At 41.1% G+C, this 13,916-nt stretch overlaps 2 protein-coding genes across 4 annotated transcripts; both read right to left on the bottom strand.

The window, feature by feature from the left end:
* Positions 1–480: 480 nt before the first annotated feature.
* On the bottom strand, positions 481–3,132 carry LOC130135809 (probable methylenetetrahydrofolate reductase (NADH)). The gene is made up of 6 exons (XM_056305583.1): positions 2,519–3,132; positions 2,026–2,086; positions 1,834–1,916; positions 1,563–1,736; positions 1,010–1,183; positions 481–910 (listed from the first exon to the last, which is right to left on the bottom strand). The coding sequence occupies exons 1-6, from the start codon at positions 2,972–2,974 to the stop codon at positions 782–784; spliced, it is 1,077 nt and encodes a 358-aa protein (XP_056161558.1). The 5' UTR covers positions 2,975–3,132; the 3' UTR covers positions 481–781.
* Positions 3,133–4,093: 961 nt separating this feature from the next.
* Positions 4,094–12,483, bottom strand: LOC130135808 (histone-lysine N-methyltransferase ASHH3-like). Of its 3 annotated transcripts, none has more exons than XM_056305580.1 (14): positions 12,111–12,483; positions 11,655–11,727; positions 11,047–11,176; positions 10,045–10,156; positions 9,197–9,296; positions 8,518–8,596; positions 7,813–7,984; positions 7,649–7,729; positions 7,355–7,529; positions 6,048–6,075; positions 5,878–5,962; positions 5,639–5,687; positions 5,483–5,566; positions 4,094–4,426 (listed from the first exon to the last, which is right to left on the bottom strand). In XM_056305580.1, the coding sequence occupies exons 2-13, from the start codon at positions 11,682–11,684 to the stop codon at positions 5,495–5,497; spliced, it is 1,113 nt and encodes a 370-aa protein (XP_056161555.1). In that variant the 5' UTR covers positions 11,685–11,727; positions 12,111–12,483; the 3' UTR covers positions 4,094–4,426; positions 5,483–5,494. The 3 variants fall into 3 exon arrangements, with proteins under 3 accessions (XP_056161555.1, XP_056161556.1, XP_056161557.1); XM_056305581.1 differs by having other exon boundaries at positions 11,667–11,727; XM_056305582.1 differs by lacking the exon at positions 11,655–11,727.
* Between the last annotated feature and the right edge of the window lie 1,433 nt (positions 12,484–13,916).

Here is a 13,916-nt window from a genome sequence, read left to right as displayed (position 1 = left end):
GTTGGAGAGGGCCCCAGTACACCAAACCTCCGGTTTTTTGGCTGACCGATGTTTTTACTCCAACAAAAATATAATTAGTACGAGAGAAAGAGAGAGACCGAGACAGAGTGGGATTCAACTGATTAGGCTTGAAGAAATCAGATTGCCACTGGTCAACGGTTATATATATGGCTTTGTGTCCAATCATATTGGAAAACTTGTTGGGTCTGCACTGCAGACATGGTGATTTCCGGAGTCATCGACAAAATCAGAGACGAAGTTCATGGAATTGAGATTCAACAAGACAATGCCATGCATTTGTACGTCATTAATATAATCACACTCTTGAACAAAATAATAATGCTATTCCTATCGTAACCTCACCGAACAGAGATTTCGATATTTCGTTTTCCAAAAGAAAGTTTACCATGCTAAGAGATTCACGAATCACGACAATGATAAATATCTCTTGTCAACAGAAATTTGATGCAACAGAGAATCTTGGGAAAGTTTTCCACATTAGGTTAATCATCACATGAAATATACATATCTCTACTCGTAAATGAATGTAAACTTCCTCTATAACTTGATATTTCTTTTTAAGTACATTAATGATACAATGACCTGAATTGGAACGAGACCCTCTCCAGTCCTAGTTGCTCCTTGATCACCCGATTTGAGAGGGCATTGGTCCCATACTGTGGTCCTTGAAATGTTAGCACTTTGGACAATTTGCCCTATAATGAGACGCCAATAATTAGTTGCATCGAAGAACCACACCCTGTCTACCAATGGACTGATGCTAAAACTGTTTTTCGGCCTCCATAGTACTAGAATTCGGGTGTCGATCTTCCTCAATAGGAAGGACTCTTGCAGGATGTCTCTGGGGAAGAGACCTTGAAACTCTGACCTCTTCAATCAAGCCAAGATTCTGATTGAAATGTGAAGTGCAAGTTAGTATAAAAGCCACAAAACTTACTGGACTGTCAATGTCAAAATCTCTAAACAAGCGAAGGGAATTAGGAACAACCATTAGTATCGCCAAAGCCGACACTTCCTTGTTGAAGGTGTAAAGATGTAGACCCTTGATTCCACTAGCCAAAATCTTCCTGCACATTTCTGTTCCAAGGTGAATTCCATAGTTCCTAACAGCTTCATCATTATGCTTTATCGGTTCCAAAGCAGCGGCGACTTCAGCTGGTACCTGCAACATTTTTACTGAAACATTTAGTGATCACAAAACTAGCAGAATCAACAAATTAACTGATTCCGCATAGCATCATTAACCCTCCTCCCCAACTTAGGAGTCGAGCGTCCTGTTTTCATGCATTATATAACTTGATTATCATCTTTAAGTCACACTAGTCAACATCACTTTTCCTCAGCCATAGCCTGAGAAAGAATATGATTTAAGCATGCTTATATGGGAAGAAGCTGCTAAAATGTCCATGTCCATTCGTTTGAACTATTACAATTCCTATGCAGGGTACCAATTGCCTGAAACCATGTAAACACGAGCAATAACTGAAAGCACTAGAAGAGCAGATATATCACAAAAACATAAAGAAGAAGGTGACTGTAACCTTTGTCTTGCATATACTGGTCATGCGCACAAAGCCCTTATAGGTGGCAATCGGCATGATGCCGGGAACAATGGGACAAGTTATTCCGACTTGGCGACAGTCGTTCACAAACTTGAGGAAAATATCGGTGTCGAAAAACAGTTGAGTGATTATGAGGTCCGCTCCAGCATCCACCTACAAAAAGAACCGGGGGAAACATGAAAAAACCGTATGCACGAATCGGCACCAAATGTGACACGTACAACAGTAACATTCACCGAAGAAACCGAACCTTTCGCTTCAAGTAGGCGAGCTCATTCTGGTAAGCCTCATCAGAGGCCACGCCATTGCTTCCTATGACATCAGGATGGCCCTCTGATCACATTAAACAACAGTGTATTATGATATCATGGTCACAACTAATGAAACAAAGGGAAATATGCAAGCTTTAAAGGTAACAACTGAGTAGAGCAGATTGACTAACCTGGATAGCCAGCAACAGTAATGCCAAAGTAATCCCCATATTTGGCTCTGATGTGTTTCACCTGCGTTTATAACCAAGCAGATCCAGAACAAAATAAGTAGCAGGAATAAACAGCAACATAATACAAGGGCGGCTACCGCAGCCAATCCGGTTTGTCAGGGTTTCTAAACCAATTTTTCAAGAACAATACAAAACCACATACAAAGCAAGGTATCAAAAGCATATAATGTTCCATATGATTTGGAGCTTCCAGCACAAGTCAAGGGCCATACTTGGGAATGACAGAAAAACGGATAGCATTTCTCTTTTCTAAGTTCCAAATGTTAGGGCGTTGCATGTGTAAATGAAGCCGTCAATCATTGAGATGAATTCACAACGAATCAGACTTTGAGCACGTTCGGTGGAAATGCCATCAGTTTTGCAATGGCAAGAGTCAAACGTATTCAATAATCCCAACTCGACATGTGGACATGCATTGTCAGCCCTTAATTACCAAGTCCAGCCCACTGGCGAAGCCGTCCGGGACCGGGACGAACTTGTCCTGGCCGGTCGGCGGGTCGCCGCGGAGGGCCAGCACGTTCTGGATGCCGTCGGACTTGATCCTCTCGAGCGCGCGGTCGATCCTCGGGACGGGCATGTTGGTGCAGGTGAGGTGCATCATGGTCTCCACGCGGACCACGTTCTGCATCTTCCCCACCACGTCCAGGGTGAGGTCGTCGGTGGCCAAGCTGCCGGACCGCCACGTGAGGTCGCAGAAAGCCGGCCCGTGGGCCACCAGGCGGCCGATGATGCCCAGCAGGCCGTCGACCTCGGCCTTCTTCCTCGGCGTGAAGAACTCGAACGAGAACACCACCTCCCCCTTCTTTCGCTCGCCGCCGTCGGCATCGGCCCCGCCGCCGCCTCCGCCGCGCTCCGCGAAGGCCTCGCTGATCTTCTCTATCACCTTCATCTTCCCCCACCCTCAATGCGAGTAATGGACGTGAAGATCACGCGCCACCGACACGGGGAGAGCCGGAGAGGGAGACGGAGAGATGGAGGAATGTGAACGATGGGAGCAATGTCCTATGCATTCTTATACTGCTCAAAAATGCACAGGCACATGGTGCAGTTGCACGACGTGCGACGGCGTGGCGACAACGCGAAGAAAAGAACAATAGGAAAACGTGTGGAGCAGTAAGTCCATTAAGGAAGTAAATTTTGATGCTTGGAAAAATCACAATAACTTTTGCTATTTATGAAAAATAAAAAACAAACTCGAAACCTTCGCCGCTGAACGTGTGGAAGAGCTGAGCTCGCCGGCAAGCCAAATCTAGCACCGGCAACCATAGCCGGAGGCACGACCCCCGCCCGATGCCGGCAGTCGGATCTGGGGGGTCGCCGCATCGCCCGAGGTGGAAAATTGGTCAGGCCCATTTACGAAATTTTGAAGATTTGATGGGAGGAAAAGTTGAAAGAAAAAAAAAATATTATCATTTTGAAAATTTTAAAATTCAAAAAATCCTGCCAATTAATTTTGGCCTCAGCGAGTAAAAAGGTAAAAACCGAATGGGCCAAATAAGATACAACGTGCACGCTTATCATGTGCGAGGCAAGTCTCTGACAACGTCGCCACCACCAACCACATGTTAGCTGTAAAGTTGGTCACGAGCCATGGTGGAAAGGAACAAAAGAACTCTACAAATATTGTAACTCCACGAGATCCACGGTCTCCCCCCAACATTTGAGAAAGTATACGGTACATCTGAATCACGCGAGCACGGCTCGCGCCTACGGTTCGATCGGACATGTCTCACCTCATCCAAAGGTTCACGCGGTGCGAGCTCACGTGGAACCGGCACGGCCATCATTTCGTCCCCCGCTACCCACCCCCCAAAGAAGATTTGAGAATTGTGCTCCGGGGTTGTTGGAACACCAACCCACCTTCCCCCTTCGAGAGAGACAGAGAGAGAGGCTGCAAGAGAGAATCAGCGGCATGTGCGACCGGGTCAAACAGGCAATGTGCGACTGGGTCAAACAGGCAATGAGGCTTCGTGTTCAACTCAATGGGAAAAGGTCAAGCCCGGAGAGGAATAAAATTGCAGATGCATCACAGCACGGAAACAACTTTCTGATCCATTATTGTTCTCTCAGCTAATGTCACATACCGGCTCGATCGAATCAGAAACCATGTTGCCGGAATCGAAAGTTAACAATGATAACCGAAGTAATTTGAATTGTTACACAACTGATACAACAACATTTCTTGCGAATGATCCGCCAGAGGGAGATAGGGAGAAACGGATGTGATTTTTATCTTGGACGCATTTCTTGTGTTTCCTGCCAGAACGATTGATCCACACCCTTATTACAGGTAGCATGAGGAGCTGGTTTTGAGCATCGTCGACCTCGACCGGTCCGCAACCTGAAATTCAGCTCAAAAAGGTTAGCCCATCCGCAGCAGCAAGCGGCCGCCGGAAGAACAGCATGCTCCAATCAGCAACAGGCATGTGCAGGACGAACTTTAAGCATTATGAGGAAACACAAAAAGCAACAGTTGTGCATTTACTCGTACAATTAACCGACTATCAGAAAGAGGAGCAACATAAGACCAAGAGAAAGGAACTTCCTCCATACATTAATGCCAGAGACAGTCAGACGCGGAAGCATTTCGAAGCAAGTTAAACTACCTCTTTAGAATGGAAGAATAGATTGCTTTAGATATAAATTACGGTGCACGTTATATGTCAAATATAGCATAGTTCATGGATTGTCTATGAACACTCTAGACATAGTAATCTACACGTGAAGATAGAGGTAACGGACCTATGCGTCATAAATTTAATTGAAATGGAGGTTGTTTCACTGCTTCTACCAAAGACCACAAATTTCTTTCTAGCTTCTCCCTTGCAGAAGTTCACACTGACCAAGAATATTAACCACATGGACCAATATTTGGCCTCCTCAATAACATACGAGTTCTAGTGGTTTTTTTAGTGGACCCAAATCACCTAACAACACTAGTGCAGCGTTGACAATGCTACCGTACAGTAGGGGTGAGCGACAAGCCCAAGCAACACAGTATATAATCAATTAAACGACATCTCAGCAACCAAGACATTCTGCATCCAAAAACTAGCATTAGCAATAAAGCAGAATCTCATTGCAGAATTATGAACCATTTTCAGACAAAAGATCTCTGCAGCTGCATCGGCGTCCTTTTTGTGGGTTAAAATGCCAGAGGCTTCTTCATTTTGTCATCTCAAACGTATTGCTTAACTTCATTGCCACAAAGATATTTATCAATCATGAAGAATCTGTTTCCCATACATTATCAGTTCCTTATTCTAGAAATTACTTAACATGGGAAGCATGCACTTGGAAAAATTAAGGCCAGGAAATACCAATTACATGCCATAAAAAATTGTATACCCAGAAATACAGATAGCATAATAGTAATAGGGCTAAGTAGAATGCTTACCGACACATATGGTTACAAAGTCACAAATTCCCAATCTTCTTTAGACATATCAAGAAATTCAACAGCACCATCTTCAAACATTATCTGTAGCAACCAAGTGGTTTCATATGAGATAATGCCTTAAATTTCATCATACTAAAAGGGACTTAATCTTACAGAATGTTTCCTGGAGAAGTTATCAAAGCGTCTGATAATCCCAAAAGTCCTGGAGATCAAATCAGACAAAATTTACATGAGGAAACACAGTAGAAAACGAATAAACCTCACCAGGCTGTCATATATTACACTTTGAAATTTCACCCCTTTGTCATTGCAGACAAGGGAAATAAAAAGAGAATAAATCAATTAAAAGAGAACGGATTGAGTAAAACTGGATCAAGGAAAGACTAACCAACCTCTCATTCATTGGACGAGTAATTCTGACAAGTTCACCTACGCAACTGTGAGGAGATCGTTGACAGCGAATGTACCGTGAATTTTCTAATAGAAAGAAAATCAACTTGTGAAAATGGATGATGGCGATTTGAAAGCTCATACAAAAATATATAGAGAAAAGTTAGCACACCTGCACGCAGACATCCATTCTGATAAACCTTCCAAAATCAATAATACGCAGTCAGTCTATGGTCTAATCTAGTGCAAAATGTAATGTACACAATATAATCAACAACAAAAGGTGAAAAGACGTATTTGGAGAGAAGTTCAAGAGATACAACTCCAGAAAAGAGAATAAAATAAGATGCCAAAGCTATTTTATCAATAAAACAACGTGAATAGACAGATACTAAGATAATATGGATGGACAAATATAAATCAGATGCACAAAAAAAGTCAAACTCTTCTATCTTTTAACAACCAATTGAAAGACTGCCAAAGGCCAAAGTGAGAACTATGCAGCAGGAGGAAAAAAAATTTACATTGTCCATCTTCTTCCCTACTGTATCTACACTCTACAGAAGAATTTTTAAAGCAGAACGTAGAAGCAGGAGAACTTCAGAAATGTCGTTCTCGAGTTTGACATCTCAATACAGATTCTGGACCCAATCAGCAAGATATCCAAAGACATCCTATTTTACCATCTGATCTTAAATTACACTAAGTTACAAACCATTATTGTTCATGACCGTTCTCGCATATATATATATATGCTTTATCCTCCAAGACAGATTCAATTATTCACTAGAAGTTCAAACTATCTAAGTAAACTCAGGGTAGGATATACTTTGCAAAGAGAACCACTCTTCAGAAACAGCAGTTGTGTCTTTGCTTATAGCCGGATAGCTCAAATCTTCCTTTAAATTTTATTTCAGCCCAGGCCATGTTCATGGGAAAAGACCAAGATGCAGACAAAATCCACCTGATTAAACCCCTGATAACGGATCAAGACACTTATTACAAAGCACCAGGTAGAGCTCTCCTACCCATCTCCCTCTTCTCTTTTAACCTTCTCCTGATCTCATCTCTGGCCAACAGTGAGCTTCTCATCACTCAACAAATATAAACATATTAATACCATTTGCATCGTAAGCTTGTCTACGTTCTCCCTATCTCGCTAACTCTTTCATGTTTCCCTTTTGCAGTCTTATTCTTGAGGTTCAGCTTTGACATTTTTCATCTATTTTCACAATTTCCACGTCCGTTGTCATCATTTGGTCAAAGACAATCTATTTCCATGCTACTAAGACAACCTCCTTTTTCTTGTCATGGTCCATATATCCATATTTCAAAGGGGCATCCACAATATGCTCCTCTTCCCTGAACTTTGAATTCCCCACATACAATTTCACAAAATCTCAAACTTAAGCCCACATAAACTAGGAGAATGCGCAAAGTGCTACAAGAATTTATCACCAACGAGTGGCATGTACATACATCATTTCTGGATACGACTCCTTCCAATTTGGGAGAGGACACTGCAACCTGGCATGCTACTAACTTCAATGCTGCTTCTGAACACATCTTAGGCTTGCTAGGCTTGACACCAAGTTTTCTCCTACAACCTACAGCGCCACAGTGACAATCTTGATCTGCACCAAACTGAACAAACCTGCTAGACATATTAGAATGCTACAAGAATCTAAGAAAATTAAGAGCATTCGTACAAAATAGCACAGAAAAACAGGAAGTTCCTAATATGACACCAAAGCAGAGTGCAAGTGTTCCTACTGATAATCATAGGTAAGATGCTCGCCCTTTTTGATGTCGCGAGTTGCAAAAATACCAATTCTTGTCTCACCATCAATTATCCTGTAAAGAAAAAGTTTAACATGGACCATATTTTCTTATGAGCAAACTGGAATACAAGCAAGGAAAAAGAATGAGTGGAAAACCATTTCTGCATCTCAGTATTGGGACAACAACTATGGTTGATATATCTCGACTTGTTTCCCTTGTATGTCGCGTCGATTACCATATCTCGATTTATTTCACACAAGTAGAAATTTGTTTCACCCCGATGTTTCATACTCCAAAGCCTTTCTTCACAAGTTTTGTCATCAATGACTGCATCAAAGAAGATCAACATGCTGCTTAATCTTTTAAGCAATTGGTTTATTTAAAGAGGTCAGTTCAAAAGGCATACCCAAGAAGACACTCTGAGTTGGTAAAATAAACAGATGATAGCCAAAAGTTACAACTTATCTGGCAGAGATCTTGAGAAGTTGTTCTTAAAACTTTGCTTCTGAAGATAAAACATAAAAATCTTCCGCAGCAGCTTTCACATACAAAAGTACACTAAGATATTGTACTTTAAATATAGTTTTTAGAGTGAAAACAATCAACTTTCTTCTTATATTGCTAGTTCAGACTAACAATTGATATCTATGGTATGCCTATTTTTACTTTTTGTTTCCTCAAAAATCAAAAGTTGGAATAACTAAAATTATCATTTCTATATTCTTGGAAGCAGGCAAGCTGTAGAGAAACAGTTTTGGCATAAAATAATAACCAAAAGGAACAAAAAGTCCGAATAGAGTCTTTACAATTTTTAGTTTCCAAAGAACATACAATCTTCAGCAGCAACTCCAAAGCCTTACCTTCTCCAACATATTCAATGACAAACTCCCCTTGCTTGATATCTTCATCAGCTACTATTCCGGAACCGCATTTTTCAGTCTACACCCATGCATAACTTAATTTTAGCATTATCACATAGCTTATGAAGAAAGCATAGTAGTTGCAGGTTAGAAAATAGAACATATGACCAAGCAGTTCCGCTAGGTTGATAGACATGAAAGAACAACGCCTGCTCTAAGAAAAATTAACAAGACTTGAGTATAATGGAACTGTTAAAACAATCAAGATGGAAAATTTTAAAAAAAAAACTTTTTTGCCATCATGCAGAAGAGCAGATATAACAACAGATTTAATAACCTGCAGCAAAACAAGGAAATTACCCTTAATGGGCAGCAACAATTGTAATATATCATTTTCAACATTAAGCAAACTGGTAATTATACCTGTCTGCTGAGTTATGTCTAAATAAAGTACACAATATAGTCCATGGCAAAATTCTTAATCCCAAACGTGGGCCCACTTTTATCCTTGAGCTATACCAATCCACTGCAAGAATTAGGTCGTGGAAAATAGCAGAGTTGAACATATCCGGTTGCCTTCTAAATGAGTTCAATAACTTAATAGCATTGGTAAATTTCCTGTTGGCAACTATAAGATCATCTTCCATGCTCCTATAATCACCTGGCATACCAGGCATACCTGCACAAGTTTCATTTTCTTCATCGGCCGATTCTGAAATGGTTTATTAATGCATGAACTTCCACATTTGCATCCTGAGGAGCAGCTAGAGAGCAGCATCCTGTATACAGAAAAGCATTCACCTTTAATTCATAAATTCACATTGAGTAAATAATTTATGGTTTGCAGATGATCATTAGCCATATACTGCCCAAAGACACCTATTGTTCTTAAAGGTAGCCGACTATAAATGGATGATACAAATAATCATTAGCAAACTTGGCAGTTGCAACCCAGGTCAGGTTGGTTAAGGATCATGATCCTTAGATATAGGATAGGAAGGCTATTGCACCTCTCCGCATTTTAGAGGGCATTACCGAAAATAGAAAAAGAGGCTCGATGTCAAGTCCAGGCACACCTTCACCCAATTGTAAGAAACAATATTCTGCATGAGCATAACCAATTCAAAATCACAGATTCTCATCTAACTCTTGCGGTAAGCCAGAGGATGAACTAGTCAAGCCAATTCTCCGCATTATTTCAAGTCATTTCATGGTTATAGACACCGAAGGATGTATTAGAAAACCCAAAGACGAAACTTGTATTGAATAAACCATCATATTTGTTGTCCACCTAAGAGTACCACATAATTGCAACATGTCATCGCCACAAGATTAGCTGCTTAATAAATCAACCTTGACAGTCAAAATAAGTATCAGTAGCTCATTAATTTGTCAACATGCACTGGCAACAAATAAAAATGAGACTTGACATACCATATGCTTACATAAATTTTACTAGTTAGAAGCATCACAACTATAGTAAAGGCTTTAACTGCACCCAAGTCAGAGAGAAGGATGAATTCTTACCCACAATGGCAATCTTTATTGCACACAACAGAAGAACCAGGTGATGGGCTGCAAGAGCAAAATATGCCATCATCGTCAAGACGCCTCTTCATCCTCTTTGTGAGATATATGTCTTCCATAGTGAAGTTAACAAAGCACAATGTCCAGGAGACTCCAAAGGGAAGTTCACGCAGAATAATCCAGCAAAATAAAGTCCATGGGGAGCTACTGAATATAATAAGTAAGATGGAAAGGAGGGAAACCGAGGGAGTAATGAGTTTCAGCCATGAAATTGGTGGACAAGGGGGAGGGAAGGAGGTGAGTTGAACCACAACCAAGTAAACTAAATTGTTTTTCCCATCATAGAATATGATTTGGGCAGGAAGTACAGTCCAAGATGACAAAAGAGAGCTATTTGCTGTTCCTATCCTCCCATGCGGCATAACTCCCAACAGACACCAAAAATTGAATTCCTTAATTAGTCTTGATAAGGATGCAGTAGTCTTTTTCTTTTAAAACTAAAGTGACCCATCTACTACAAAGTTAGGAGGTGATAAAAATTAACATGAAACATTTTTAAAATGAACTCCAAAATTCAAACAACCTTTTTGTATGCTTCCTGGAAGTAAGAAGTTATGGAATTTAACTTTCAGTTTTGCTTAGACTACAGAATCATTTAAGTCACCACAGCATCAGTAGTAAAAGAGCGTTGATTTGAGCAAGGTCAACAACCAAAGAGAAGACCATATTTGTCCTTCATCGGCTGTTAAACTCACGTGATGCTCTGCTTATTTTGTAAAGAAATAGTCCGCTGTCAGAAGCATCACGAACAGGTAGGTAGCAGCCAATGTTGCAAGTCACTCTAATTTCATATTGCTCATTTTGTAAGTAATTGGTACCCACCTCATAACCTTTTGAACGCAATTTAATTGTTAGAATTAATACCGCGAACAGTACGTAGAATCATTTAGACATGAAATGTGCAGATTAACATAGCAATAACTGCATTTCACTAGTGGATACTGCGCCTTATAAAACTGTATGGTGCGGGCTTCCCCTTAGTGAACCATTCTGGAAGTTCAAACTCCACTGGAGTTCCCATCTGCTTGATCAATGTGTTAAACACTTGCCCGATCTGGCTACATTCCGAATTCTAATGCAAGAGAAAATAGTACTATCAAATACATTGCAATAGTAACATCAAATCAGAGCTTAAAGAGAAACAGACCACAGACCAACAGACCTTCCTTTCATTTGGGCATAAAAAATCATCAAAAGATGGTCTGTGGTCACTGTCCTTAAATATACATCAGGAAAAAAATTGCAAGCATGAAGATCTAGATAGTGCGACATCCATTAAGGATAAAATAGATGTATCATATTTTACAGAGGATATACCCTGTCAAGGAATAATTTTTCACTGCTGTCACAAGGACATTGACGATAAACAATCCTTATCCTGCTAAGTGGGGTCAGCTATGTAAACCCTCTTATGTCATTGCACTTCATTTCGTATCAAACCGTCAATAAATTTCAGATATTCGAGATCTCTCCTCACAACATAGCAAAAAAATCTATGCATGCCTAGAACCAACATGCACCGACAAGGATGGGTACAAAAAATGCAAAACCTTCTGAAAAACCTTCTTAGAGACGGGCATTGACTCAAATAGCCTCAGCACCAGACTTCCCAACGACAATGCTCTGCACAAATAGGAGCAAAAGCAAATGCTAAGTCCGAAAGATACGTCACAAGAAAGTTCGTGCAATGCAACGGTTTACTGGAATACTTCAAGATCGAAAATTGGAAGAGTCAAAGAAGTCATACAAATCATAAAGAACCCAAATGGCAAAACCAATCACCATCAAACATTCAAACTGTGCTACGTCAAACTGAAAAAAAACGGTGACATTCAAACACTCCGACAGTTCCCCACCAAAAAGCCCTAAACGAGAACAATTCGCATAAATCCACAAGCAGAAGGCGAGAGTAGAGACATCTCGGTGGATCTCAAGAACCGACGTTGACTTGCAAACAAGTAGGAAGAAACGCCGAACCCGAAAGACAACAATTTGATATTACTCACCCAAATCCACGGAGCAGTTCTCCGTCACTTCCGCCGGAGTGGACCACAAGCCAACCCCACAATTCACTGACAGCGGGCAACTCAATCGGACCAGAAGAAACGGAGAAAACAGAAGGGCGGACCACGCCGGTGCTCGACGGGGCCGCTTCCCGTCGAACGAGGAGGCCTCGTCGTCCCCGTCAACCGTCGCTTCCCCTGGGGGGCTGCGGCGCCGAAGAAAACCCCTCGATCCCGCCGGTCCAGAACCGCGCAGGCTCGAAAGGAGCACGCCGGAAACGGAGCTGGACGGAGAGGCGGGGACAGCCCCGCTCCCTCTCCGACGGGGTCGGGCGGCGGCGGCGGCGGCCGGAGCTCGGCGGCGGTGGCGGTGGCGGCGGAGGTGGCGGGGCAGCGGTGGAGCAGCAGCGGCAGCGGGGGAAGAAGCTTCGTGGGTCGGAGAGGGGCGAGCGGGAAAGGAAGGGAAGGAAAGGGAGAGAGGATAAAAACTCGAAATGGGAAAACGGTAGAATGCGGATTTCTCAGTTTTCTTTGTCCCATTCCTTTTGTACTTTTCAAAATCTACCGCGCGTGTTGAATTTACTTCTCACGCGCGCACCCCGCACGCGTGTGCGCTAAAACCACTTTTAAAGTGATGTCATAAATTCTCTATTGAAAACTTATTTGGATAAGATCAAAAAAAAAAAATTTCCTATATATGCATTGTTAATTATTTTAAATCAAAAAGTGCGGGAGCGGCCTCGCATTCGATTTCGTATCGTGCACGGTCATATCTATCGTGCCTACGCGATTGTATCGGGCACGCGCGTGTCAAGAGCTAGTACGTAACTGTTAAAAATTATAGGTTAAAACAATATATATACATATATGCATAATAATATTGTCTTTAACTTCTCAATATGGTTGAGGATGTCCGATAAGGTACCGGTACTTGTGCAAAGTGAAACAAAAACGGCAGATATGCTTAGAAAGAAAGTGGGTGGTTACTCAATAAATTGACATTATATGGTGCAAAGTTAAAAGTGAGACAAATAATACTTCTTGCTTAATATAATTCAAATAAAAAATGTGGAAACGATCTCCCTTTCGATTTCGTACCATGCATGATTGTGTTTAACATGCGTGTGTAGAGAGCTAGTATGTAACTACTAAAAATTATAGGTTAAACATATATATATATATATATATATACATAATAATATTGTCTTTAATTTCTCAATATAGTTGAGGATGTCGGGTACGATATCGGTACTTGTGCAAAGTGGCAGGTTGTTCCAAACGATTTCCATTTATATTTGTCAATTTCCCAAGGTGGCTATTTGCAGGTCAAGACTGGTGGATGAATTTTGAAAAATTACGAGGTTGAAGAGTCAAGATTTCAAATCTCTATTTCTTTATTGCACTTCATAGTTTCTATGTATCATCAATGCACTTTCTAAGTTCCTCGGTCTTTACGAGTCTTCATTATTACGTAAGTTTCAAGAGTCAAAGTCCTAAGTTCCTAGGTATTTAAATGCTTTCTAGTTCCTGTGTTTTTTTAATGTTTGGTTATTTCCTCTGTCCTAATCCCTCTATATAAGGAGGAGAGTTCTCTATTATAAGACAAGACTTGTTGAATGAAAATACATGAGTTCTTTCTCAGTGTGACCGAATATCTTTGGAGAGTGGATAACTCCTATTTTGGTTTCTTTATCATTAGAGAATGGATTACTCCACGATGGTGAGCTAAGGATCACTTTATCCTTGGCTGGTGATTTTCCTTCAAGCCTCGGTGGTGAGCTTCTCTTTATCCCGAAGTCCTGTATCTTG

This window comes from Syzygium oleosum, unplaced genomic scaffold (genome assembly GCF_021117445.2).
Source record: "Syzygium oleosum isolate NSW1041296 unplaced genomic scaffold, Sole_v2.1 Sole_v2.37, whole genome shotgun sequence".
Taxonomy (NCBI): Eukaryota; Viridiplantae; Streptophyta; class Magnoliopsida; order Myrtales; family Myrtaceae; genus Syzygium; species Syzygium oleosum.
This window is presented reverse-complemented; position numbering and strand designations above follow the sequence as displayed.